The sequence below is a fragment of the Diplotaxodon limnothrissa genome, linkage group LG5 (assembly GCF_057381915.1).
Source record: "Diplotaxodon limnothrissa isolate DT_005_m linkage group LG5, D_limnothrissa_male_GT1.1, whole genome shotgun sequence".
NCBI classification, from domain to species: domain Eukaryota; kingdom Metazoa; phylum Chordata; class Actinopteri; order Cichliformes; family Cichlidae; genus Diplotaxodon; species Diplotaxodon limnothrissa.
In genome coordinates this window covers 6,745,544-6,772,410 of record NC_140600.1, presented here as the reverse complement: position 1 = coordinate 6,772,410, position 26,867 = coordinate 6,745,544, and the positions used below count along the sequence as shown (strand labels likewise).

Sequence of the window (26,867 nt, the reverse complement as noted above, 5' to 3'; positions counted from 1 at the left end):
GGCAGTGTTAGTGGATCTGTGTGCTAGGCAGAGTTATGTCCCCAAAGTGCAGACTCACAGGCAGGACTGTGAGTTTATAGGTAAACAACTAAACGGGAAGGTTAACTGGGAGATCCTAAACAGGCAGAATTATACATGGAATTACTATACAGACAGGAAACACAGCAAGAAGGAGATCACAACACTGGACAGAGGGAGACAGAGACATTATATACACAAGAGGGAATCCAGGCAGAGAGGAAACACGGCTGGACATAATCTGACTGACGAAACAGGGAAGCAGAACAGAACATCACCTACACAGGACTATCACAATAAGACAGGACATACACTGAGACACAGACTATACAAACAATTGCACACACATGACACTAGGATACAAACAACAGAGTGAATACAGCGGATGAAATACTGAATAACTGGAACATAAATAACTTCATAAACCAAAACTATACCATGAGCCCTACTCAAAACTCAAAACATGATAGGGAGATGAACTGTGATGACTTATGAGCAGCCCTGTAACACAGTTCTCCCTCATTTCGATAACCACTGCTCATCGAGCCCAGCTGCACAGGGAGGCAACCTTGTGTTGCACCCCGTTTGCCTCCTTCAGGGAACAGATGTTACAGGCGTAACATTTTTAGTGTATAGCCTGCCAGCACTCCTCCATCGTAGATCGCTAAAATGGAAGCCAGTATTTGAATGAAACGTCTTTCAACAGGTAAAAATAAAATGTAAACACATTCACAATCATGATAAATCTATTTGCACTTCTTCCAGCTCATAACTTATTACCCCAAATAAAATCACATTTTCTTTCTTTAGTTTCTGGACTTTTTCTCACTCTGCAGCATAGCTGTGCCTGATAAGCCATGATTGTACGTTTCTTTTCTATACAGCAGGGCTGTCAGTTAAAAATTAAAGAGGTCCAGTTCAAGAAAATGACAAAGTTCCAGAATGTCATAAAGTTCCACCTGCTTCAGAATTCAGTGCAAGATATTTCAATATATTTAATTCTTTCTCATTCAAAGTTAATCAAGGTTTGCATTCAAAAGTAAAAAAAAAGAACTTTTAGAAAAAGCTATCCTAAAATTAAATGCTTAATTTGAAAAAAAGGAAAACTTGTACTCTGCGTTTCCCCTTTTCTTCTTTTTCCTTCACATGTAACCCATCTCAGCTTTAACCCCTCTTTTCTTGCTGCTCCCCTGACTTACTTCTTCAGGCTTCTCTCATCTCCTCGTGGAGTTTTCTGTTTTCCCACATGCACTCTAAATAAATTATTTGATTGGCTGAGCAGCATCACATGGAATGACTCACAAAGCATGTGATTGGTCTGTGTGTTTCCTGTGTACCAGAGCTGTTGAATATATCCATTAACATCTACCTTATTCATGAACCCATTCAGAACAGCTGTGCCAGACTGAAATAACCAGCAAAGAATGGCATCTGGGTCTGGATCTGGACTGCTGTACAACTCATTGGTGACCGAGGATTCACACTTTCAATCTCAAAAATGCCTGAAAACTACTTTACTTTAATCACCCACCATCATTGGATACTCAAGTGTCCTGGTGTGGTGCATTAACACGATCTACTAATAATGTGCTCTCTCTTTGCTTGTGAGCACCAAATGAACAATTTGGGAATCATATCAGTCTCCCTTAATTCATTTCCACCTTTCATTTCTTCATTTCATCTGCCTGACTTGAACCAGCACACCTCCCTGTGACTGTTACTGCTCATCATGAGCATTTAAAAAAAAAACCATACACTTGCATCTGTAAAGAGGAGAGGAGGGGAGCGCTGGCGATGAAAAGAATGCTTGTAAATTATTTCATATTGGTTTGAGTTTTCTTGAGAGGCAGTAATTTATGTGGACTTGTTCTTATAATTGGAGAGTATGGAATTGGTGTTGGGACTGCGAAGCAATTCTAAAAACAAAACTAGAAAGGACAGACAATAGCTCTGTGTGTCCCAGTGTGTGCGTCTGTGTGTGAGAGAGAGACTAAGAGGAAATAAAAGAGAAAAAGCGAGCGCCAGCGTTCGGTGTTTTGGTGAAGCTCCTCTCATCTCCGTGAAGGCTTTTATCGTCCGTGGTCGCAGCAGCTATGAGGAGCGTTACAGGCGGCTCGAAGAGAGACAAGAGAAGGAGAAGCTTGTTAGAGCAGGGAGGTGTTGATGAGATAATTACACAGCTGTCACTGTGCCTGTCTCACACAAGAGCTGTGCCATCAATGAGTGTGTCTGTACATATGTGTGAGTGTGCATATTTGCTTGAAAGGATGTACACTTATGCGTTGGTCTATGCACATTTTTGATTGCCATCGAATGTTGCCTTTTATTTCTCTGCATGTACACATGCTATATGTGTGTGTGCTGATACACTTTGTGTAGAGTGATGGCTGCACTCTCCAGAGGTGTGGACTCGAGTCACATGACTTGGACTCGAGTCAGACTCGAGTCATTAATTTTATGACTTTAGACTTGACTTGAAAAAATGTTCTAAGACTTGTGACTTGACTTGGACTTTTACACCAATGACTTGGGACTTGAATTGGACTTGAACCGGTTTACTTGAAAAGACTTGATATTTTACCCCAAATATAAAATTTAACATGCATATTATATGGAGATTGAAAATGTGACGTCATTCACGGGTAGAACCGCAAAGGATTCTGGGAACTCGTGGCAAGCGGTACTAGCGCACGCAGGCTTTCAATTAAAATCAGTCACACAGCGATAAAAAGAAACACAAAAATGTCAAGAAGCTGTTGTATTATTAACTGCAATAGCCGGTCGCATGACAGCCACGGGAAGCCGACGGGTAAAGAGATCGGTTGTTATCGGATTACGTCGTTGAAGAGAAATTGTTCATGTTTCCGAAGTAACAAAGAGGCGACTGGATTGCAGCCATTCAGAGATCAAATATAACGTCCCAGAACACTCCAGCTCACAGGTTAGTCTGCTCCAAGCATTTACACAAAGGTCAGTCTGCTGTTGTAGTTAATGCGTCATTTTCATAACATAATTGGTGATATAGGTTACAAGCAAGTCTGGCGCTGAACAGAAATTGTCGCGCTATGCTCCTTTATTTATTGTGCATAAATAGTGAATTGTCCTGACACAATATTGCGTTTCGCTTCTGTTATTATGGTACATTGACAAAAACATATACTTTTATTCACAGGATAAAACAGGTTTTTTGTATCACTAATTGCCCAGTACGATTACAGCATACAATATTATTGTCACTGCTACATTTCTGTGATGCTACCAGAAATTATTTCCACTACTAATTAATTACCATTGAGCTCAAAGGTCATATTAATAAACGGTTAACGAATGTGTATTTATGAAGACGATTTGTGAGACTGGTAAACTTATGATACGTACGATGGTCTTTCGTTCTACACGGTGCATTTCAAGGTCCTGCACCCATCCGTCGGTAAACTGTACCTGGACTTGTTGCAGTGACCGGAAGTTACTAAACTTCATGAGTGTATGCACTCACTCCAAGAACCGTATGATTATTAATATGCATATAAATATGCTAAGATGAGATAGCTGACTTCATCTAACTAGCAAATGTTGTCCAGGCTACGTTGGTGATACAGTTTTTTTTAATGTGTATGATATTTTTGTCATGCGATTTTAAAGCTGGTCCTACAACCGCATCCAAGAATAACATGCAGCTTATCTCAGAACTGTCGGTGAAAATTATTCTTGGAGCTAGGTTTAATTGAGCTGCATTTTAAAGAGGTGCAATTTCACAATTTGTGTATATTTTCTAAGTTCACTATTTTGTATGTGTTGAGAAAAACACAGATTTTAAAATTACATGGTCTAATATTTACATTTAGCATATAACTGCAACATTATTTTTTCGTTTGTTTTTTTTAAAGACTCGAAAGGACTTGAAATTCAAAGTTTCAGACTTGTGACTTGACTCGGACTTTTACACCAGTGACTTGAGACTCGACTCTGACTTGCCTGACATTACTTGAGACTTGACTTGAGACTTGAGGATAAAGACTTGAGACTTACTTGAGACTTGCAAAACAATGACTTGGTCCCACCTCTGGCACTCTCCCTTCTGAAATGTATGACCATGTCTTTTGGGGTGGAAATGAAGTTTTGAGCATCTGCTGTGTTTTGCCATTTCCTCCATCTATACTCGCCTCTTTTTTTGTGTTTGTGTGTATACATATATATATATATATATTTATAAAGACAACTTTGTTGCTATTGGCCATACCGAGCCATCGACAGCGCTGCAGGCGAGCCGTTCTGTGACAGCCCATAATCCTTCCACGTTGACTCCAGCCACACATGCGCCCACTTTCAGCCGGCCACGACCACTGCTGCCTTTTCAGAGGCATCGGAAGGCCTGGCTGATTTGACACATGCCTGTGACATGAAGTGCCAGGCCGCAGGCGCTCAGGCACGAGCCCCGGCGCTAACCTACCAGTCCGATGGAGTCGTGGGGGCGAGAGAGGAGGGAAAAGAAATGGCACTGCGAAAAAGTTGAGCGCCGCCCTGGGAAATATGTGTTGTGTCTCTGAGTGAGTGGGAACAAGCTCCCAAGTTGGCGGACAGCTTTTTCATTTGGCGCTCCCCGAGATGTGGAGGAGAGCAGCACAGAGAGAAATTGGTGAAGGTGTAGGTGGGGGTGATGGTTTGTGTTCCTGTTATTAAGAGAATGCTGTGAAACAGGAACAAACTCAATTTCAAGCCCGGGGGTCCTCAAGGAGATGCACTCTCGGTCCCTCCGCCCGGCCAACGCCAAACAGAGGCTTTTAACCTCTTCACTGCTGCAGAGCTTTTGAGACCGAGCTCTGCTGCTGGAGCTTACTGGAGGTCAGCCTGTTCCCTCAAAAGCCTTGTAAAGCACTGCTTTTAGAACTTTGTGAAAACAGCGCTTGAAGGTGGAGGTGGGAATGCAATGAAGAAAAGGAGAATTAAAAAAAAGAGGATTGAGCTTTTTTCCACTTTCCTCCATACAAGATGAGACAAAGTGTGTGTGTGTGTGTGTGTGTGTGTGTGTGTGTGTGTGTGTGTGTGTGTGTGTGTGTGTGTTGGGGTGTGTGTATACAAAGTGCTAATTACTGCCTGTCCTCTCTTCTATTCACACAGTTGCCGTCACATTAAAGCAAAGCAGCAGACATGCCACTAAACCCTATCGCTTGTATACGAGTCATAATTCAGGCAGCCAGAGCAAATTAGATAAATGACTCCCACCACCTTCAAAGACAGAGGGATTTCTCATTTGAGTGGAAATTAAATTAATACCACTGGGAACGGCTTGTGAATCTTCACACGGTCTGCGGCAGTGATAACATGCCGCCTCACATATAACAGTATAGTGGAGCAAAATTCCCTCGGTGCAGCGAAGAATTATTAAATCCACTTGCACCGGTACGCTGCTTTCATTATGTCACTTTGGCGGGCCGGCGGAGAGCACTCAGGGGAGTGTAATTGGCGACATCCATTTGTGACCTTGGCTAGAGCGCAAGGGGCTACTGCATCATCGATACGATGCAATGGGATGTCGGCGCCTTGGCGAGGGAGAGGCAGAGAGAAGGCTGGGAGATGAGGGAGGGATGGATGGAGGGATGAGCGAATGGTGGCACTGCCATCTGTCTGTGTGTTCTGACCCACTGCCCTCCACAGCGGCCCAATGCCCAAATTAGAAGGAGTGACACACCAGCTAATTGCAACACGTGAGAAAAGCTACAGCCTTTGCACAGAGAAATTAGGAGATGACGAGACTCCACTTGGCAAGATTTTTATGGAAAAATACTTGTGTCTTATTACTCTAAATCATGAAGTGGAGCTTCAGTGAAGAAGAGTGCTCCATCCCCATTACTTCATTTTGCACTCATCCTAGTTGCCTCTATGAATTGTGGGTGTTCTTGACCCACTGCAAGCCACAAATTGACACTTGAGAGCAAAACACACAACTCCCTCTGCAAAACAGCAGCCAGTAAGCACTGTTCAGAGTTGGACTAACCCAGATTAGATCTCTTCATTACTTCTAAGAATGGCTGACTCCTGCTATTTGGAGCCACCAAAGAGCCAGACAGCCCAGAATCATTTTAATAAAGTGAGCTGCAAAATAAGTGATTTTGTGCATGTCCGTGTGTGTGTGTGGGTGTATGCACACGCATCATTTGCGTTGAAGGGCTGTCAACCCACACAGGTGTTTTCAATGATTCCGCCTAATTAGAACATTCTTCAGGCTACAGTTAGGAACAACTATGCTAGGAGACTCGAAAGTCACTACACTCTGAAAAGCATCTTATTGCTCTTAATTCATAATTATTACATAATTATCAGCACAAATTACAGTTAATAATAAAAATAAAATAATTGCTTTGCAGTCAGTTGCCATCTTCAGAGTGATTTTGGCGCATCAAGATGACACTAAAACAGCATTAAAACAGAAACAGCCTCCTATTGACAGAGGGGGCAAAAGTACAGATATTCTGTACTTTTATAGAGTAGCAGAAGTACAGAGAGTGTTAAAAAATACTTCAGTAAGAGTCGAAGTACTGATTCAACTTCTTTACTCACGTAAAAGTAAAAAAGAACATAAACAGAGAAAAAGAAGGAATTTAAAAAATATCTCTATTTTGTTTCCTACTCTGTAGAGAGTGACTTTGCCTCTAACAGGAACATTAGTAGAGAAGAGGCTAAAATGGGATCCAGCAGGTGGGAAGGCCTTTGAAACATTCACGGTACAGCAAACTAACCTGTTTATCCTGCACTAACCTGCAGAGGATTTTCATACAACCTTTAAATAACACAGTTAGTCGGCCTCAGCATGTTTCACAATATAAGAAAAAACCCTAATGTCACATGTACAGACCCAATATCTGATTTAAAAACATGAGGACTTACATATAAGCTTCACATTTACAGTTTAACACCACTGAGCAGTCCTCACCTTTAAATCTAAGCTCTCTTCTTCCTCTCCTGTCCAGTCTTTCTTATCTTTCTCCATCTCTGAGTAAAATTAGCTTTCTTTCTTTTCTCTCCCTGTGAAATACAGCAGCTGGACCTTTAGCTGCAACACACCGTGAGACAAACTTCACACAGGTTGTGCGTTTGTTAATGTTTGATAGAAATGCTGCACTGAAATGACCTACTTAAATAAAATAAATTCTCTTTATGTGCGCTCCTCTCCAGTAGGGCTTGCTAGTTGCTTAAGTACTGCAAGAATAACTTACGGAGACCTGGAGTTGGTAATTAAAAACACCGAGCCACTTTAACCCCTGAATTTGGTAAACAATTTTGCTTCTTTCATCTCTTTTTACTTGGTGATTAATACTGAAACAGGACTGCCTTTCATGTGTCACTGTTCACTCTCATATTTGTTTTAATGTTTGAAGGCTTGCAGGGACGTCAAATAGTAACTCCCCTCAAAATCTGTTAAAGCAAAAGTAACGAGCCTGTTCTGAAAATATAAGAAGTCGAAAGTACAGATATCTGTTTAAAAAAGTAGGGCGTAAAAGTAAAAGTACAGAAACCTGAACATTCTGGTACGGTAACAAAGTATTTGTACTTTGTAGTGTCAAGTCAGGAGTTACATGTAATCTGTGATAATATTGTGACTAACTGCCGTAAATATTTAAAAATCAGTTGCTGTCTAACACTAACCAGAAAAGCTCAGTGTAGTCACTGGGCAACCTCCGATAGGACTGTATTAAAAAAAAAGACCACATAAGCTCTTATTGTAATAAATGTGCTGACACCTTTAGATGTGGAGGGAAAAGATTTTCTTTCGTGCTAGAAGATGGAGCCTTCTAAGATGTTCAACGCTGTAAAAGAGTGTGTTTTTTTGTTAACCTAACCAAATATTCTTTGTGGCTATATCAAACTAACCGGTGGGTGAAACAAAAAAAGGGATATTACTATATAAAGGCTAACAGAGGCACTTTAATGATTACAGGCACTTCTGCAGACACAATAGATACTTCACTCTTTGTTTTCACCCTTATTTTTGTTCCATGCCACATTTACTATGTGAACCAGTCTCTGCTCTCTCATCAGCCGTGTTTCCAGCAGCGACAAGCAACTGTTTCAGTGAACAAACTCTGATAAACACAAAAAACGCAGCAGGATGCTTCAGATACAGTTTTCCTCAGACAGTGTTGACGTTAGTGTTAGAGCTGATACTGGACTAATCTTGGCTTTTTTCTTTTGTGTCTGCTGAATTTGAAAGAAATTTCCATAGTCTTTTTTTTACTGTATATTATATATACTGCATATTTATTGCAGTATTATGAAAAGATATGTAGGAGTGTTTGTTGTTAAAGTTATGGAGAAAGCCAGACGTCAGTCAAGCACAAAGTGCTCGCACAGTTCTGAGAGGACATCTAATCAGGCAGAAGAGAAAACACCTGTGTAAGTGTACCGTAGCTGTGCAGACGCTTTAAGTGCTCATTACGCGCATCAGCTTTTTTCCTGTCACTTATCGTCAATCAATGTCTGCGCATCTCTTCCTGTGCATGAAATGTCTCTCTGTGGTGCTTTTCTAGTTTTCAGACATCATAGTTACTCATGAACTATCACAGAGGAAGATATGTAAATGTCATCATTTCCTTTTTGCCGGCAGACTGCCATCTACAAAACATGCAAATGCACAAAAGCGCAACTTCTGAACAGTCAGTGTCATCATTTCTGAACTTTCACTTTGCAGCATTTTCCAAGGAAACCACAGAGATCACCTCACGGTTGTTTTCTGAAAAATTATCCGTATGAGTAAAAAGCATGAACTCAGCCAGCTGAGGGGGAGGAGGCCAGGCCTTGGCAGTTCGCTTGCTGCTTTGAGGCAAAACGGTTGCATACGGTAGCAAGAGAGACAGGAAGAGAGCAAGTGTCAAGCAGAGAGATGAAGATGAGAGACCGAAAGCTAAGAAGTGTGAAGTGTTTTGTTAAACTCATTCTAATATGGGGAACAGCACTTGGCTGCTTGACAAGCAGCCTTGGGGCAGAGATCATATTAGCTGGAAGTGCTGGAGGGGTGAGATACACGCACATACCTGCTTGAGCAGACTGTATGGACACTGCTGCTGTGTAGAATTAATAGCAGAGGTGGGACCAAGTCATTGTTTTGCAAGTCTCAAGTAAGTCTCAAGTCTTTATCCTCAAGTCTCAAGTCAAGTCTCAAGTAATGTCAGGCAAGTCAGAGTCGAGTCTCAAGTCACTGGTGTAAAAGTCCGAGTCAAGTCACAAGTCTGAAACTTTGAATTTCAAGTGCTTTCGAGTCTTTAAAAAAAACAAACGAAAAAATAATGTTGCAGTTATGCTAAATGTAAATATTAGACCATGTAATTTTAAAATCTGTGTTTTTCTCAACACATGACAAAATAGTGAACTTAGAAAATATACACAAATTGTGAAATTGCACCTCTTTAAAATGCAGCTCAATTAAACCTAGCTCCAAGAATAATTTTCACCGACAGTTCTGAGATAAGCTGCATGTTATTCTTGGATGCGGTTGTAGGACCAGCTTTAAAATCGCATGACAAAAATATCATACACATTAAAAAAAACTGTATCACCAACGTAGCCTGGAAAACATTTGCTAGTTAGATGAAGTCAGCTATCTCATCTTAGCATATTTATATGCATATTTATAATTATACGGTTCTTGGAGTGAGTGCATACACTCATGAAGTTTAGTAACTTCCGGTCACTGCAACAAGCCCAGGTACAGTTTACCGACGGATGGGTGCAGGACCTTGAAATGCACCGTGTAGAACGAAAGACCATCGTACGTATCATAAGTTTACCAGTCTCACAAATCGTCTTCATAAATACACATTCGTTAACCGTTTATTAATATAACCTTTGAGCTCAACGGTAATTAATTAGTAGTGGAAATAATTTCTGGTAGCATCACAGAAATGTAGCAGTGACAATAATACTGTATGCTGTAATCGTACTGGGCAATTAGTGATACAAAAAACTGTTTTATCCTGTGAATAAACGTATGTGTTTTTGTCAGTGTACCATAATAACAGAAGCGAAACACAATATTGTGTCAGGACAATTCACTATTTATGCACAATAAATAAAGGAGCATAGCGCGACAATTTCTGTTCAGCGCCAGACTTGCTTGTAACCTATATCACCAATTATGTTAAGAAAAATGACGCATTAACTACAACAGCAGACTGACCTTTGTGTAAATGCTTGGAGCAGACTAACCTGTGAGCTGGAGTGTTCTGGGACGTTATATTTGATCTTTGAATGGCTGCAATCCAGTCGCGTCTTTGTTACTTCGGAAACATGGCTCGAACAATTTCTCTTCCACGACGTAATCCGATAACAACCGATCTCTTTACCCGTCGGCTTCCCGTGGCTGTCATGCGACCGGCTATTGCAGTTAATAATACAACAGCTTCTTGACATTTTTGTGTTTCTTTTTATCGCTGTATAACTGATTTTAATTGAAAGCCTGCGTGCGCTAGTACCGCTTGCCACGAGTTCCCAGAATCCTTTGCGGTTCTACCCGTGAATGACGTCACATTTTCAATCTCTATATAATATGCATGTTAAATTTTATATTTGGGGTGAAATATCAAGTCTTTTCAAGTAAACCGGTTCAAGTCCAATTCAAGTCCCAAGTCATTGGTGTAAAAGTCCAAGTCAAGTCACAAGTCTTAGAACATTTTTTCAAGTCAAGTCTAAAGTCATAAAATTAATGACTCGAGTCTGACTCGAGTCCAAGTCATGTGACTCGAGTCCACACCTCTGATTAATAGTTCACCAAGATGCGATTTTTCCTCAGCTGTCCATCCCATCTTGTAAAGTCCTGTCACTCAGATGTGTTTTGATCGAATGTGGAGTGAATTTTAGATGCAGCTGTATCAGATAAAGACACAAAACATACAGAAATTATAGGAAGAAGGACAAGTCTGTGTGAGCTGAAAATACTTTAACTTCCATTTGAAGTGAACATGACTCAAGCGCGTGGGTCTCCATGAAGATGCTGCTACAGGTCATTCACAGTAAATGGAGGTTTTTATTTTCAAATTCTAAAATGTCATAAGTTAGCTGTTTGCACTTTTTAAAAGCTTGATGACCAAACAAGCTTACTGGGTTGGTCCTGGGCTGTATTATATAGTGCTACCAAATTGAATTATTATATAATTATAGTTATTAAATTATGTTTATATTAAATATTTATAAAATTGCTGCTATTTCTGTGACACGACTTTCTCTAAAACCTTTTTTTTTTTTACTTTTATTTTAACATTTAGCTCGGGCTTCCTATTTGAATTTTCTCTCTAGCCCAAAATGATCGAGGAGTTATGGGAACGTGGTTTGCCATTTGCCAAAAGCAAGGTGGAGCTGATTATGCTGCCCGTGTTCAGACAGCAGTACTTTGTGAATGCTTTGTGTTACTGTGACACACCGAATATCCCGTACAGCTCGTCTTCTCAACTTTCTAAAACAATGAGCATAATGGAGTTACAGTCATTTGAACATCGTTGTATTTTTACTCAGTTGTATATAGTATTTGTATTTGTATTCTATTTTTTATCTTATTGTATATTTATTTTATTTTATTCTACTGTATATAGTATTTTATTTTATTCTATTCTGTACAGTTGTGTACTGTATTTATTCTTATTGTATTCTAATTTTTGCCTCATAACTTTTGCACTGTCCACTTCCTGCTGTGACAAAACAAATTTCCCACGTGTGGGACTAATAAAGGTTATCTTATCTTATCTTATCTTAACACTTATGATGGTAAAAAAGAGTTCAGCTATGTGTTAGCTATTTCAGGTTGGGCTCATTTAAAAACCAAAAACAATTAAACAAACAAGCAAACAAACAGGGAAAAAACACATGCACCAAATGCTTAACTACCAGGTAAGAGAAAAAAAACTTCTCATTTCAGTTTTTTTGCTGTAACAAAGCTAAAGATAAGTTAAGTGTTAGTCAGTCTGACATAATTGGCTTCAAACAGAACAAATCTGCACTTAAATGCCCAAATAATACTGCAGTACTGGACTGGTATTTTTACTTTTACTGACCAAACAAAAGTGGTTTGCGCTGTAAGCCAAATTCACGCACCCTACATCCTTACCTACGGCCAATACTGAAGCACCAGTCAGCCTAGCATGTACATGTCTGGACTGTGGGAGGAAACCCACACAGAAAGGCCCCAGAAAGGTCTGAAACCACAGCCTTGCTGTGAGGCATGTTCACACTGCACCACTGTGCTGCCCTTGAAACTTCCAGCCAACAAGCAATAAACAAAAGTACCATGAAAAATAGAGACAGGCAAACAGTGTCTGATTGGTCGCCGCCTGCTTGGAGTGACACTTTGCCGTAATGTTTTGTCAAACTGTTTTGCACTCTTGTTAACCTTCTGTATGTCCGTCCCATGTGTTACATGCTGGTGTTTGGTACTTGCTTTTTACATGCCACTTCTTTCCTGACTTAAAACACATATGAAAATGGAGCATTCTGATTGGTGGTTTTCACCCATATAAACAAACAAGTTAATGCAGTGTTTCTATTCCACTCTGAAAAGCAGTGTTTCGTGTCCTGTTCTATTCTGAGCTCATACCACTGAGGTTCTGAGGTGCCGTGATGGGTGAAACAGGTCAAGGTGACATCACGGATGTGACACCTGGCTTAGAGTTGCCGTGACGACCGTCCCGGCTCATCAGTCACACCTGTCAGACAGGTGTATGTGTGTATGTGGGGTGCTCTGTCGGGTGCCAGTGCACACAGAGGATAGTTATGAAGGACAGGATGGATGGGGCAGGATGAGGAAAAACAATCATTTAAAGTTCACCACTTACCTCCTCCGGTGTGTTGTTCTCTTCTCTCTCTTTTGCAGTGAATCTACTGGACACGACTACAATCTCAGGAGACTGGGGCTGGCTAACATATCCATCACATGGGGTAAGAATGACATCTGATACCGGCATGTTTGCAGGGCAGTCGTTTTGTACTGCGTCTGCGCTTAATCCCAAGTCCATAAATTTAAACCCCAAAAATACCTGTTTGCAAGTTATTTCTATTTTTTCCCATTTGAAAGCATGTGAGGTGATTTTCCACTTGGTGGGGAAGCCTGTTCTTATTAAACGCGATCCAGTTGTAACTCTGACACGAAAGGCTAATTACATGTTCGTCATTTGCAGTCAGACAACTACACACAGCACTCACCTAATTCCAACATTGGCTTTGACATCACTCTTAAGCCCCCTGCACATACTGGCAGCAAGGTGCGTATTGCAGAGTGGGATTTGGGGTGGAGGTGGCTCAGCCCCCAGGGAGACAGGGAGGAGAGAAAAAGATGAAAGAGAGAACGAGGTGAGAGCGAGGGCACGGCGTCGCCGCATTAGCATATTGTAATGCCACATGATGATGCCTGGGGTGATGAATTAGGACTCCAGCCGCGATCTTTATAGCAGAGAGATGCCACCGTGTCCCTGACTCCCTCGGCTGTCAGCGAAGTGCTAGAAACATTTAACTCACCTCCGGCCCACACAACAGAAGGCGGTGTGATTGAACGCCGGCCAGGAGGAACAGATGGATTGTCTTTCAAGTCCTGAGAAAAGAGCTGGAAGAATTGGATTAGAGCTTTGAGTGAAATCACTCCTTCGGCGTGATACCAGCGTGAGAAGTGAGTCTCCTCCATCCTGACAGGTCCATGTTCTAACATCTAGATTACATAAACTCAGCCTGTAGTGTTTCATTTAATTGGTCAATATGCAGGAAATATTCACTCATAATTTGATGAGAGAGATTTTCTTTCCTCGCTGCTCCTGCAGAATAAACACTTGGCAGAGTAGATGTAGAGTAGGAGTTCAGCTTTGTGGCGCTGTAGTCAGGCTACATACACTATGATTACATGATTGTCAATGAAAACACAGATGGTGTGAATTCATTTGAACTTTTTGGGGGGAGCTCAGGCCATTTATATCCATTCATGCACAGCAAACACGACCTGTAGGTTAAGGTTATGAATCATAAATAAAAGAAACTACTTTGCAAAATCACTGATTACATGCCGGAGAAAGTAATTTGTTACACTGCTAGTTACATTACTTTCTCATTACAAAACACATTGTCTCATAATTACCCAACAGTTCCATACAGTAACACAAATCCCATTTTATACAAAGCCGACAGCACAGAGCAAAGTTGAAAACCAGCATAAAGAGACTTTAAAGTGATCATTGGGGCGAATCTACTTTAGAAATTAAACCGGTAGAAATGGAGGCTGCAGCCTACTGCTTTGTGTTACCTGTTGGTTGTTAGGTTTAACATCTCTCTGGGTTCATGGCTAACTTTGTGTTAACATGCTGTCTGTGCTGTTATCACTATAATGCACATATAGCCTGGATATACTTTGCTTTTCACCATCACACTCGTTGCCTTTTGTGCAATAAAAAGTAATGTTTGTATCTCCCCTGCAGACAGCTTCTCCAAAAAACAGTGGAAAAACAAAATAATAACAACAATAATTATTATTATTAGAATAATAATTGTGGTAACACATAAATTTTTAAGTCTTATCTAGACAAATCCTTTTAATAAAAATAGTTTCCTCAGTGGAAATGAAGTTGCAACAAAGCAAAAACATAAATACAAACCCTCCCCAAAGATTCACAGACATTAAAATATCACAACATAGTCATTACATGCTGTACTGTTGGCTAGCTGTTATTTTAATATACTGTATTCAGGGATTAAAATGGGATTTGGAAGATGAGGGAATCTGAAGTTATTGGGTAGGTGTGTTGCACAGGGAAAAGACTCATTTAGAAATAGGTCACACAGTACTTTGTGTTATGAACTATTTTAATTTGTTTTTTTCGCGGACGGGCTGGATCAGCTGACCCGTGTGGCTGCTGGCTCTGAGGTTCCAGTCTACAATATATAAGCAGATGTTGCATCCGTCCTAGCAGCTTCCCAACCTTGCAAGCTAGTTTAAAGGTGGAAATCTGCAGTTTTTCCAAAGAGCATCCACAGTTCAAAGTGACGACTTGTTACTCTCCTACATTTAATCCAAATTATGATGACTGGACACCACAGCAAACCAGTGTCCTTATTATTCATTTTATGTCCCATTTGAATTAGGTGAAATAGTTGTATTTGTTGTTGTTTCTCCAACTCATCATGAACAGATCACGATTTTGCCCGACTTTAAAAGAAATACAAAGAGTAAGTACATGTAAGCTTTAGGTTTCCAGTTTATCAAATATCACTTGCTGAGCAGTCTGTACCTTTAAAAGTCATCTCTCACCTTCCTCTACTGTCTGCAGTTTCTCACATCTTTCTCCATCTCTGAGAGTGAAGTTATCACACGTATTTTTTTCCCCTTAAATACTGCTACTGCACCTTTAGGCTAGTGAGGCAGTTGGCCAAGTCGCACAGAAACATCTTGTGTGTTTGATGATATTTGCTGAGGGGTTTTTTTTGCCACTGAAGAAAAAGTAATTCAGTTTATGCTCGCTGCCCTTCCCCACCTGATGGGGATGAGACGAAGGAAAGGGTGTGTGCGTGCAGATTGTGCAGTAGGGTGACATCACTTTCAGGCTTGATGAGTAACTTCATGGCATCAGCTGGAAACCGTGCCAGCCTGCAGCTGACGGAGAATGAACTTGCTTGCTATCATTAAGTATTAAACTGTCTATCACATTTAATTACTTGTTAACTGACAGTGTTGGGATTTTGTTGTGGATTGTTCCAGCCCATTTCAGCTGCTCACTCCATTGACTGTACTGACCCATTTGCACGTGTGATTAAAAATTCTTCTGATCTTTTAATTATAATTTTGTGTTTCCGAAAATCATGCCTTGAATTACAAAAAGCCTTATAATATAACAGTAATACTCAACTTGAAAAAATGAAGGAAACACTTGACCAAGTCAATCAAACTTCTGGGATATTGATCGGGTCAGTTTGGTAGCAGAGGGTGCTCTTTAACAGTTTCAGCTGCTTTGGTGTTAATGACATTAACAACAACAATGAGACAACCCTAAAAACTGGGATGGTCTTACATACCACTGACATTTTTCCCTCTTCAACTTTTCTAACTGTTTTGCATTTGGCATTTGGTGGGATGTGATACCTCAAACGTATCGAGGATCCACAGGTTGGAGGATGCAACTTCTCTAGTTTGGCATTTCCTCTTCATTTTTTGACATTGAGAGAAGCTCTGCATTTCTCTGACGGCTCGTTTGTGTAAGACAAAACTAATGTTTGTAGCTGGATAAATACACATCATGCTGCTGACAAGTTACCTGAGATCAAGAGCGTATCCAGCGCTTGGTATTTCTGGCATGCTGGCATTAAATATTCAAGACTCATATTGCCACACAAATCTATCAACTATACATTACTGTGCATACATAGAATTAAGGTTGTTTGTATTTTCACCACTGATGGCCTCCAGCTGGATTTTGTCATTTGTGAGTCTGGGCACAGAAAATGCTAGGCTTGTTTAATGTAAGTAAGGAACTGCTGTCTTCCGTGTGGGAGGTTTGATATACTCAGAGCAGTAAGTGCTACAGTAGAGTGTGTATGTTTTGAGCTTGATAATGATGCATTCAAAATGATTCCTCAGCAAAGCTATTGAAGCAGCAGCAGTGCTTACTGCTGCTGCGGGTCAGCTTCTGCTTTCAGGTTTTTTCAGCCATGGTGAGTGAAAACCAGTGTTTAATGGTTTGAGTCTCCTCGCTAGGACTGCACCAGAATAAATATACAGTATGGCTCAATAAATGATAAAGAATTTAGAGGTCCTGATGCACAGCTGTTTACAATAGGTGGGCTAAGGTTAACTGTGAGCATGAGCGCAAGTGGTGGTGCGATTTGATCAATTGTACCTCAGCACAGGAATCACATGGTATATGTATGGTATGTTAGAGTTAGGCTAACCCTAACCCTATGGCAGGAGAAGCACTGAAAATGTTAGGTGATTCACACTCCTGACACCGGTTGGTGCTCACGGTTGTTCTTGGAAACGGTGGGCTGTGCCACAAGCGACTGCTGGCTCACGGTGCACTTTGATGTCATTCTTGTTAGACAAACTGAGTAGACGTGGACACCTGAGTTTTTGTAGGCAATAATGTGAAAGCATGCCACGACTTTATAGGTGTTTCTATGATATATTAGCATCTCGTGCAGTCAGGACACACAGTGGGGGTACTGCTGCAACGGTGAAATAAGAAGACACCTTCTTCAGAAAATTTTGTTCCCTGCTTAAATTTCTTCTTGTCTTGTTCTTGCCAGAAAGAAGTGATTTTTTTTTCTGATCAGCTCCACCTGTGGTGTAGATGAAGACCTGCCTCAAGCATGAGTATGCATCATAATGGATTACTGTACTCATGTCAGACTGGATGAGCAGTGACTAATGTATCGCTCATAATCCTAGAATAAGGGCTGCTTTGATACAAAACTGTCTTCATTAAATCATCAATACTAACATGTAATTTTTGACTGCATTACTATCATTATATATATTATCAGATTCTTTGATAAACAGTTGAATGCACAAGCCTGCGACATGAGATTTTCAAAGGAAAGCCGACCAAACTTATTTTAGTAAGTGGCAGACAATCTCAGAGCTCAGTGTTCTTGCATATGAGCTTCCAGTGGTGCCTAGATTGTAAAATTGAGATCAACAGTTTACATCAACTGACTGACTGAGCACTGTAGTGTCATAAACCATAAATGTTTTGCTTCGTGTTGTAGTTTTATGAACTGATTGTTGCCACCATGAGCTGGTAAATATGGGCTATGTTTGTGGCTAGAAAAAGTTGAGGGACTATATTCTTTGACTCAAGAAGCTTTATGTTGTAAAGTTGAGACCCTACAATAACAGAGGGAAAACCCCAACAATGAGGCAAGCATTTGGCAGCAGTGGGAAGGAAAAACTCCCTTTTAACAGGAAGAAACCTCCAGCAGAACCAGGCTCAGGGAGCTGCAGCAGTTGGGGGTGAGCAGAGGAAGAGACAACAAAAGACATCCTGTGGAAGAGAGCCAGAGATTAATAATAACTAATGATTCAATGCAGAGAGGTGAATAAGCACGCAGAGTGAAAAGAGGAGAATGAAGAAGAAATTCTTAGTGCATCATGAGAAGCACAAGACCTTGTGTGTGAGGAGAAGGACGTCTCTGTGGAGTTACTAACATCAGAGTAGAGGTACAGGGGTAGTAACTTTGCAAACTGTCTGTGACCTTTTAATATATAATATGTCGATAAAATCGCGATGACAAGAGATGTGCTTCATTTGTGCATTACTGTGCTTCTTGGCAATACTGTTGCTGGTGTTGTGCAGCACTTTGTTCTTAATATTTGTTTGTAACTGTAACTGTTTTTGACCTTCTCAGCTTTGTTGTATAGTGCAGTGAAGAGTGACAGGAAAGCTGAGGGAGAGAGAGGAGGTAGACATGCGGGACAGAGCTGGTCGCAGAACCCGGGCCGGCCGCTCTGCGCCAAGCAGCATGTGGCCGCCTTTTCCCAGTGAGCTAAACCAGAGCCTGCACTCCTTCAAATTTAATACAAACTAAGATATCCAAACCTTCTGCTTTAATATCTGATGATGATAATGTTATGGTAATAATAATATGTGTATTCATAGTCCGGCTTGACTTTTAACTGAGACACAGTGTAAGAGAGGAAAAGATTAGTGAGACCTCGTGGGTTCTTTGATAAGTATATTTTGACACTTTCTAACTCTCCCTGTCTCTCTGTCACACTTCCATACACACATTCTCACGCACACACATGCAGCACGTATACAGGATAAGGTCGTTTTTTGCCATCCTGACAGTTTACAGTGTTATGGATGTGCCATGCCAGCAGCATCCGGTTCTGGACACAGCAGCTTTCTGATGTTCTTAGTTTAGAGAAAATACAAGTGCAGCAGAAGGACTGTGTCACAAAAAGCTGTTGTTACTGCACAGAGCGTGACTCCTACATGAACAGTCGCACTGTGTTTGACTCACAAAGTGGGTGAGAAGTTTGGATTCAGCAGTATTGTGTGAATGTACTGTGACATAACAAATGCATTAAGCATGGATCTGCTGATAGTCTGCTGGCTCAATTATGTTATTTTTATCTTGAAGTGTTGTTCAGGAAGGGACACACGTGTCACTAAGAGTGAGTGAAAAAGGCAAAGGTGAGAGGGAGAAATAGAGAGGTTGCCCACAGGGAACACAGGAGGAATAAGTGTCAAGTCCATGCCAGAGGAAGATGGATTAAAGCTGTCGTTGTGCGGTTTCCTGAATGTGGAGTCATTTTTAGGCGGAGGGCTAGAGATTGGATGCAGACATTTGCCGTATGCAGCGCCAACAGTCAGATTCATTCCCTTTGATTTGGTGCCTTAAATTATGTACGAATGATGCATGATATCTGCTTAAATGGTATAACTGTTGACATGTGAAATATTTTTTCTTTTAATTTCCTGTAAAATGTGTTTTTGAACAATCTTCACTGAAATTCTTCATCAGCTCAAATTGCCCGTCAACCTCTGTTTCCAGATTTAAAAGGGGGCATGTCAAGCTCTGTCTGAAATGGGCCTTTGGGTCCTCTCTTTCTAACCCTTCCTCCTGGCACTCTGCTTTAGCCAAGTGCTGGAAAAACTGATCAAACAGTGTTTTACATTACAAATGGATAACGACCCACAGCATGCTGCAAAAGCAACCCAAGAGTTTCTCACTGCAAGAAAATGTGATATTCATCATTTCCTTTAAGTCACCTGATGTTAACCCAACAGAGGATGCATCTTTTTATTGGAAGAAAAAACTGAATGTAGGAAGACCTCTGCCAGAGGTTTCTTCTTGTTTAAAGGGAGCTTTTCCTCCCCACTTTTGCCAAGTGCTTGCTCACAGGCGGTCACGTGATTGTTGGAGTTTTCTCTCTGTTAATGTAGGCTCTTCAGTTTAAGATGTAAGCTTCACTGCTGCTGAATTGGTGCTGTGTGTAAATCAAATTGGATTGAATTTGGTTTAATTAAATCAGATGTTAGGAAGGGAGGTAAAGTTCAAACAGAAACCTACACGTACGTGTACACAACAAGCAGCAGTAGCTGGTGGCTGAAAGGCAACCGTTATAATTCTGTCAGGTGGTTGCATGGTGGGTGACCTTGTGGTTCTGTGAACATTCTTAATACTTACAGATAAATACTAATAAAAAATAAACAGTAGTTACTTTAAGGTTTGCCTTGGAATCCGTTTGAACGTGAACATCAAATTTTGTCTCCTGGAACAACTTTAAAAACGAAAATAAAAATAAGATTGTATAAACAAACCATTAAGACACAAAATGAAAACCACCTGACTGTGTTTCCTTTGTGGAGCTAAACAGCTTCTGGGGTACTGACACACGACCTCTGGGGGTATCCTCCACTGTCTGGCAGGAGATCTCTTGAATCTTGTGAATTTCATGGCGTCTCTGTTCACTGTTTAGCTCAGGTGGAGATCTGGATAGTTTCAATTTCCTTCATCTGTCAGAAGTTTTAATGTTGCAAAGGGTTGGTGTATAAGACAGATTGTTCTTACAAATTGGCTTAACTGACACTAAGTTCTTTACAGTCATTAAATGGAGATAGGATTTTTCATAACAAATATTAAATAACCTTATTATATAAGTAAGGCAGTAAATTAGTTAACAAGACTAAAGTTTTGCTTCTAGAAACACGGAGAGATAGAGGGAAATGATGGAGAGAGACAGCAAGAGGTGAGTAGAATATTTTAGCACTGTTACAGCCGGATTAAAATGTTCCCAGCAAAATAGCTGGGGAATGTCAGCTCGCACTTACTCTTCAATCGATGTGTCTGTGAGTGTGTGCGTGCATATGTGGGGATGCATTTGCACACGCACGTGTGTGTTGAGGGGTTATGTCTTTATTAGCACCCTGACCGCTCCCATTGCAAGTCTCGTTTAGATGACATCATGACAGATCACGTCTTCAACTCAAGGGGCTTCTTTCCATCCAATTTATTCAGGCAATGTTAGGACGCCTCTGGGCTGTCCCAGGAGCATCTTTCTCTGTTTCGCCTTCTCTCTCTCTCAAACACACACACACACACACACACACACGCACGCACGCACACACACACACACACACACACACACACACACACACACACACACACACAGACATTCGTTCAATCTCTAACACACTCTCTTGGAGCTTGTCAAATAGGGCAGGAAGACTTCATTATCCTCCAGTCCGGTCTATGTTGGCCATGACAGGTTCATCCGCCAGCCACCCCACAATCGATACAGCTGACAGTACAGTGTCTGTGTGTAGGTGTGTGTGTGTCTGAGAGCGAGGCAGAGAGCGAGTGTGATTAACTTCAGCCAGGAAAGCCATGATGTGTATGAGCAAGTGATGAGCTGAAGTGTCAAAAACCAACACTCTGTTGCCATTACTTATTATTTCTCCTTTTCCTTGTGTTTGTTTTCTTCACACGCATGCACCACACATGCACATGAACACACACACACACATTGCACATTGACATTTACATACTTGTTTTTCACAGCACCTTCCACTTGGTGACATGTGGCTGAGTAGAACAGCTGGGCAGTTTACACCAACCATACATTTCTGTTTTAGTTTCTGTTTCTAGGATTCAATATTCAAACCCTGGCATAGAGCGGAATAGCATACACTGTCTCACTGTAGCTGGCTATATAATTGTTGTGGTAGTTGGAAAAAAGTACCCAGTAGGCACTTTTGAACTTTCCATAGTTATAACTTCTGGAGGAAATCCTTCCTGCCGTTTAAAGTTCAAAGTTCAACACCCTGTCTTTTATGAGGGTAGCTCCTACACCAGAGTAGGTGCTCTCCAGCACAAGAAGAAAGCCTGTAGGAACCGGTAAACATGCATGCATTGGTGTAGTACATACAAGTGACTTGAAAGACCACTAGAGGTCTTTAAAGGATGCCCAAATGGGTCAGAGGTGTATAAAATAAAAAGTTACAAACCCTTAAACAATCTATAAGTGCATTTCAAGAATATTTATAACATATAAAATAAAATGAATATGCACAGTATTCTCAGCCTCATGGTTTCCTCTTGCAGACCGTGGTGATCCAATGACACGCAACGGTGCAACAGATGAAATGCTTTGTAACATGGCAGATGCAACATGCTACCTCGATTTCACATTTTTCCAGGGCTGACACCTAACTTTAGTATTTAATATGAAATATAGATGAGCACAATGAATGGATGGATAATTACCTCTGCCAAAGGGATTCTTTTCTTGGTAATGTTTTCATGTCTTTCAGTTTTGAATGAATTCTGTTAATAATTTGTTAACAATCCATTAAAAATTTGGTTACATCCATCAAGTACTTCAAAGTCAGCTAGATGATTTATTGGTCAAAAACTGAGAAAAGCCCTACAACAGTCACCTCAAAGCTCTTTATATTGTAAGATAGACCCTACAATAATACATTTGGAGAAAAACCCAACAGTCATATGACCCCCTATGAGTAAGCACTTTGGCGACAGTGGGAGGGAAAACCTCCCTTATAACAGGAAAAAACCTCCAGGCTCAGGAAGGGGCGGCCATCTGCTGCGACCAAATAATTTAGAAGAGCCAGGGACATCCCCTCTGCCAGGTCACACCCTGTACGTATCTTCTTGTATACACACCAAATGTACTATAGTATTAGCTTTTTCATTGCATTTCTCTGTTTCAGTAACAGGGAATGCTAGCAGACTCAAAGTGTAGCGTAAACGTGTAATCCAACCGTTAGTGCTCTTGCCTTGTCTTGTGAGTTTACAGCTGCTTCAGAGGTTTTCCTGAAGCTGAATTGATTAACATTAAAATAGAGAGAAAAGTTAAAATGAGCACTAACTTATAACACTAACTGTTTTTCACCAGAGTGTAATTGAAGCTTCTTAAGCAGGACAAGATGCAATTTAAAGTTTTGAGGGCAGAAGAGGAAAGTTGTATAAGAGCTGGTGCCAATGCATTAAAACAGAAACACTACCATACATATCCAGCAGTGTCACTGACATAGCTTTATCTTTTATTCCCATTCATTTGATCAAAAAATCGACTAAAAGTGAAAATCTGTTCTTAAAATGCTAATGCTAAACTTTTAATGATTGCAACTCATTTAACCACATTTTAATCATAATAATAAGTAAATCAATTGGTAATTCAAGTTATTAAGCTCCTGCTTATTTATATTGAAACAGGAAAAGGCTTCTCATAAAAAATGTATTTCACTGTACTGTGTTATGACTTAATTGATGATATTACAGTTAAATTAGTTTAGAATTGCTTTTCTCAATGAGAAAACTAACCCTCTGGGTGCTTTTCTGCTGCCATCAGCAGGACTATTCTCCAGGCCTGATTGCATACTTCCTTAAGACACCTTTAGCTTGTCTTTGAACTATCTCTGCTACCCTCTCGATGACCATCCGCTACAGTGTAATTGGCTCGACAACCTCCCACGAGACAGTAGCATCCTACAATTCAGCAAAACTGCTGCTGGATGGTGGTGGAGCTTACTCACCTCTGCAGCAGCTCTTTGGAAATATTTCTCTTAATAAAGATGTCAGGCGAAGGCAATGATGTTCCACAGGTGCTGGATCACTGGTAAAGACCCTCTCGTGGTTTGAATGCCCAGGTGTTTGAGTAGCTCAGGCTCCCCAGGATGCCACCATTGTGTTGCTGGCTTTAACAGGTGCAGCAGGGATCATCTGTTCAGAGTGAAATGATCTGAGAGTCAAAGCATTCTCCTGTTGCACCAGTGGAAGCTTAATTTTTTCTTTCTTTTTGCTTCTACATTTAGTTTGTGTTTTCTAGACAGAAAACACTTTGCTAGCATACCTAAACCCATTTAATGCATTAAAATAACTTAAAAAAAAGAAGTTGGGTTTTCTTTCAGCCACAGTTTTTAGAACGTAGAAGCTGGTACCTTCTTAATGAAATCTCAAACATTCAATTTAACCTTACCCTAAGTGAAAGGTTTTTCCATTTGGTGTCCTTTTCTATGAAATTAGATGCATGTTAACCTAACCCAAAGCCTGCCCATACCCCTAAGGCTGGCCTTAAATGGAGTGCCAATGAACCTGGTGGAAGATGAGTTTGTTGTGCAATGTATTCAGGAAATACCTTTTGGAGTCATATCGACTAACAGTCAAAATTTTTATCCATCCATTTGCTTCCGCTAATCCTTTTCAGGGTTGTGGGGGGCGCTGGAGCCTATCCCAGCTGTCATAGGGCGAGAGGTGGGGTACACCCTGGACAGGTCGCCAGGCCGTCGCAGGGCCAACACACAGAGACAGACAGCCACTCGCACTCACACTCACTCCCGCATCCACAGAAAGACCCCGGCCTGATGGTGGAATTGAACTCAGGACCTTCTTGCTGTGTGGCAACAGTGCTGCCCCCAAATTTTTATAAGACCCCAATTTTTCCAGTTATTTATTGCAATTCAAGTCATTCAAGTCCAATGAATAGCTTGAAATGGTACAAATGTAACGGGGGAAGGTAAAGTTACCAAAAAATAATGTACATTTCAGAATTATACAAAAAGACCTTTTTCAGGAAACACAAAATGGGTAAAAATTTAAAGCTGTTCTGCAGCAATAGCGTTTGATCAAGCCTTGAAGCTACTAATTCCTACAAGTGTTCCAAATTTTCTGGATTACTTACAACCTCCTCTGTCTGCATAAAAGCAGTGTTGGAACACACTGTGGTACCATACCCTCGTGAGCATCAGTTGAACAGTACTGTACTGCAGAAAGTAGTGTGTTGCTACAAAAATGGTGAGAAAAAGGCAATTAACAATGGAAGAGACACGGACCATCATAGTACTTAAAAATGTAGGTCTTTCCTACAGAGAAATTGCAAAGAAAGTAAAGGTGTCAGTGAGTACAGTTTCCTTCATCATCAAAAGGCATTCAGAAACAAACTCTGACAGGAAGATCTGGCAGACCCAAAGCCACAACTGAATCAGAGGACAAGTTTCTGAGAGTTAACAGCTTGTGTGATAGGCGACAGGACAACAGCTTCAAGCACAGCTTAATAGTGGTCGTAGTAGCAAGTCTCAGTTTCAACTGTGAAAAGAAGACTTCGAGCTGCAGGTTTGACAGGATGAGTTGCAGCAAGAAGGCCAGACGTCAGAGTAAGACAAAGAGGCTTGCCTGGGCCATGAAACACTGCGATTGGACTACTGAAGACTGGAAGATGGTATCATGGACAGATGAATCAAACTTTTAAATCTTCGGTTCATCACACAGGATCGTTATAAGGCGTCGAGTTGGCGAAAGGATGGTTCCACAGTGTGTGGCATCATCACCATCAGGAAGTGTGATTGTCTGGGGCTGTTTTGCTGGATCCAGGGTCGGTGACTTGTGCAGAGTGAGGCACTCTGAACCAAAACGGCTACCTCAGCGTTTTGCAGCACCATGCAGTACCCTCTGGTATGTGCGTCTAGTTTGTCAGGGGTTCATCCTACAGCAAGATAATGACCCAAATATGGGTTCAAGCCCATCAGATTACCTTTGATGAGTCAGATGTTTAAAATACATTTTGGTCTATAAATTGATTTCATGATTTCTTTTTTAACTCCAGTTACTTATTTGTACTATGCTTTAATTTCAGAGTGCAATCAGGCATTAAACTGCATGATTTTCAGTGAAAAAAAATGAAAAATTGGGGTGTTCTAAAGCTTTCGACTGGTCATGTATGTTGCAATGGTTTTTCAAGTCCTTCAGCAGTTTCTGAACATGTATGAGGCATTTTTGATAGCTTTAAAAATGCTAACTGTTGGAAGAAATCATCTTGACTGTTCCAGTGAAACTCACTCTCTGACAAGCTACACAAATATGGATTTTCTGTACTGTATTATCTCAATTTTCACTTGAGAAAAAGTAAACCAGTAGCTGCTCTTTTAGCCTGTGATTGACCCTGTGATATCGAAGTTGTCATCATTGATGACCCTGACCAGAACCAGAACCCTATCCCTAACCCTGTTTGATTTTCTCTCACATGTTGCCATTAAATAATAATTCTAACTGATACACAACAAAAACTATTCAGATAAAAATATTCTATTTAGTCTTTCTCTAAAATGTGTTAGGGTTAGCGTTACCCTCTGACCTGGAAAACAGAACATATAAAACATTCTTCTCACAAACACATGTTGGATTCTTCTCTCGTTAGCATAGAAAGGATGAAAAGGAGCTAATATAACTGCTCTGTTTTATTTAAGAATTTGTTCACTGTGATATTCTTTTTCTAAGTTCATTAGTAATAAATGTGATTTACCTTTAGCTTTAAAAAAAAGGCTTTTTGAGAAAATGATAATAATTTTAATACTAACAAAAACTAATAGTTGCTCATTCTAAAATCTAATGTATTTATCCACTTATTGGAGGCCTGTCTAGCTCATAAGTTCCCCTTATTACCCAGGCGCTGTTTGCCAAAACATTATTCTCACACAGTGTTTTGCTCCTGGTCAGCTGGCTTGAAAATTAATTTTGCTTTATTAACATTTATTTCTTGTTTGTATAGAACAAACAATAAATGAGTTTGGAAGGATGAGAAACATGAAAATGTATGCACAGACAAATCCAGATACATCTCCGGGCGTGGCTGGTCTGGCAATCTGGCATTCCCGGCATTTGCCCAGAGGGCTGATGCACTTGTGGGGCGAAGGGTCAATCTAATTACACAGACAGGTTCCGTTTAAGAGATTTTTTAATACAACAGGTCTGGCAGTAACTAGGCCTGGGTGTGGCATATAAAACTGAACTCGGGGTATTTTTGTCTAATATTAAAATTTGTCTGATCTGAATCATTTAGGTGTGACAAATATGCAAAAGCACTTTGTGAAACGGAT

General features: G+C 40.6%; 1 protein-coding gene across 2 annotated transcripts in view; it reads left to right on the top strand.

Annotated features, from left to right (window-relative positions):
* The window catches only part of epha8 (eph receptor A8), a 140,908-nt gene that overhangs the window by 25,503 nt on the left and 88,538 nt on the right, over window positions 1-26,867 (top strand). For both annotated transcript variants that reach the window (XM_085353718.1, XM_085353716.1), the window contains exon 2: window positions 12,872-12,936. In XM_085353718.1, coding sequence (XP_085209844.1) covers window positions 12,872-12,936 — 65 coding nt within the window. The remainder of the gene's footprint in view (window positions 1-12,871; window positions 12,937-26,867) is intronic.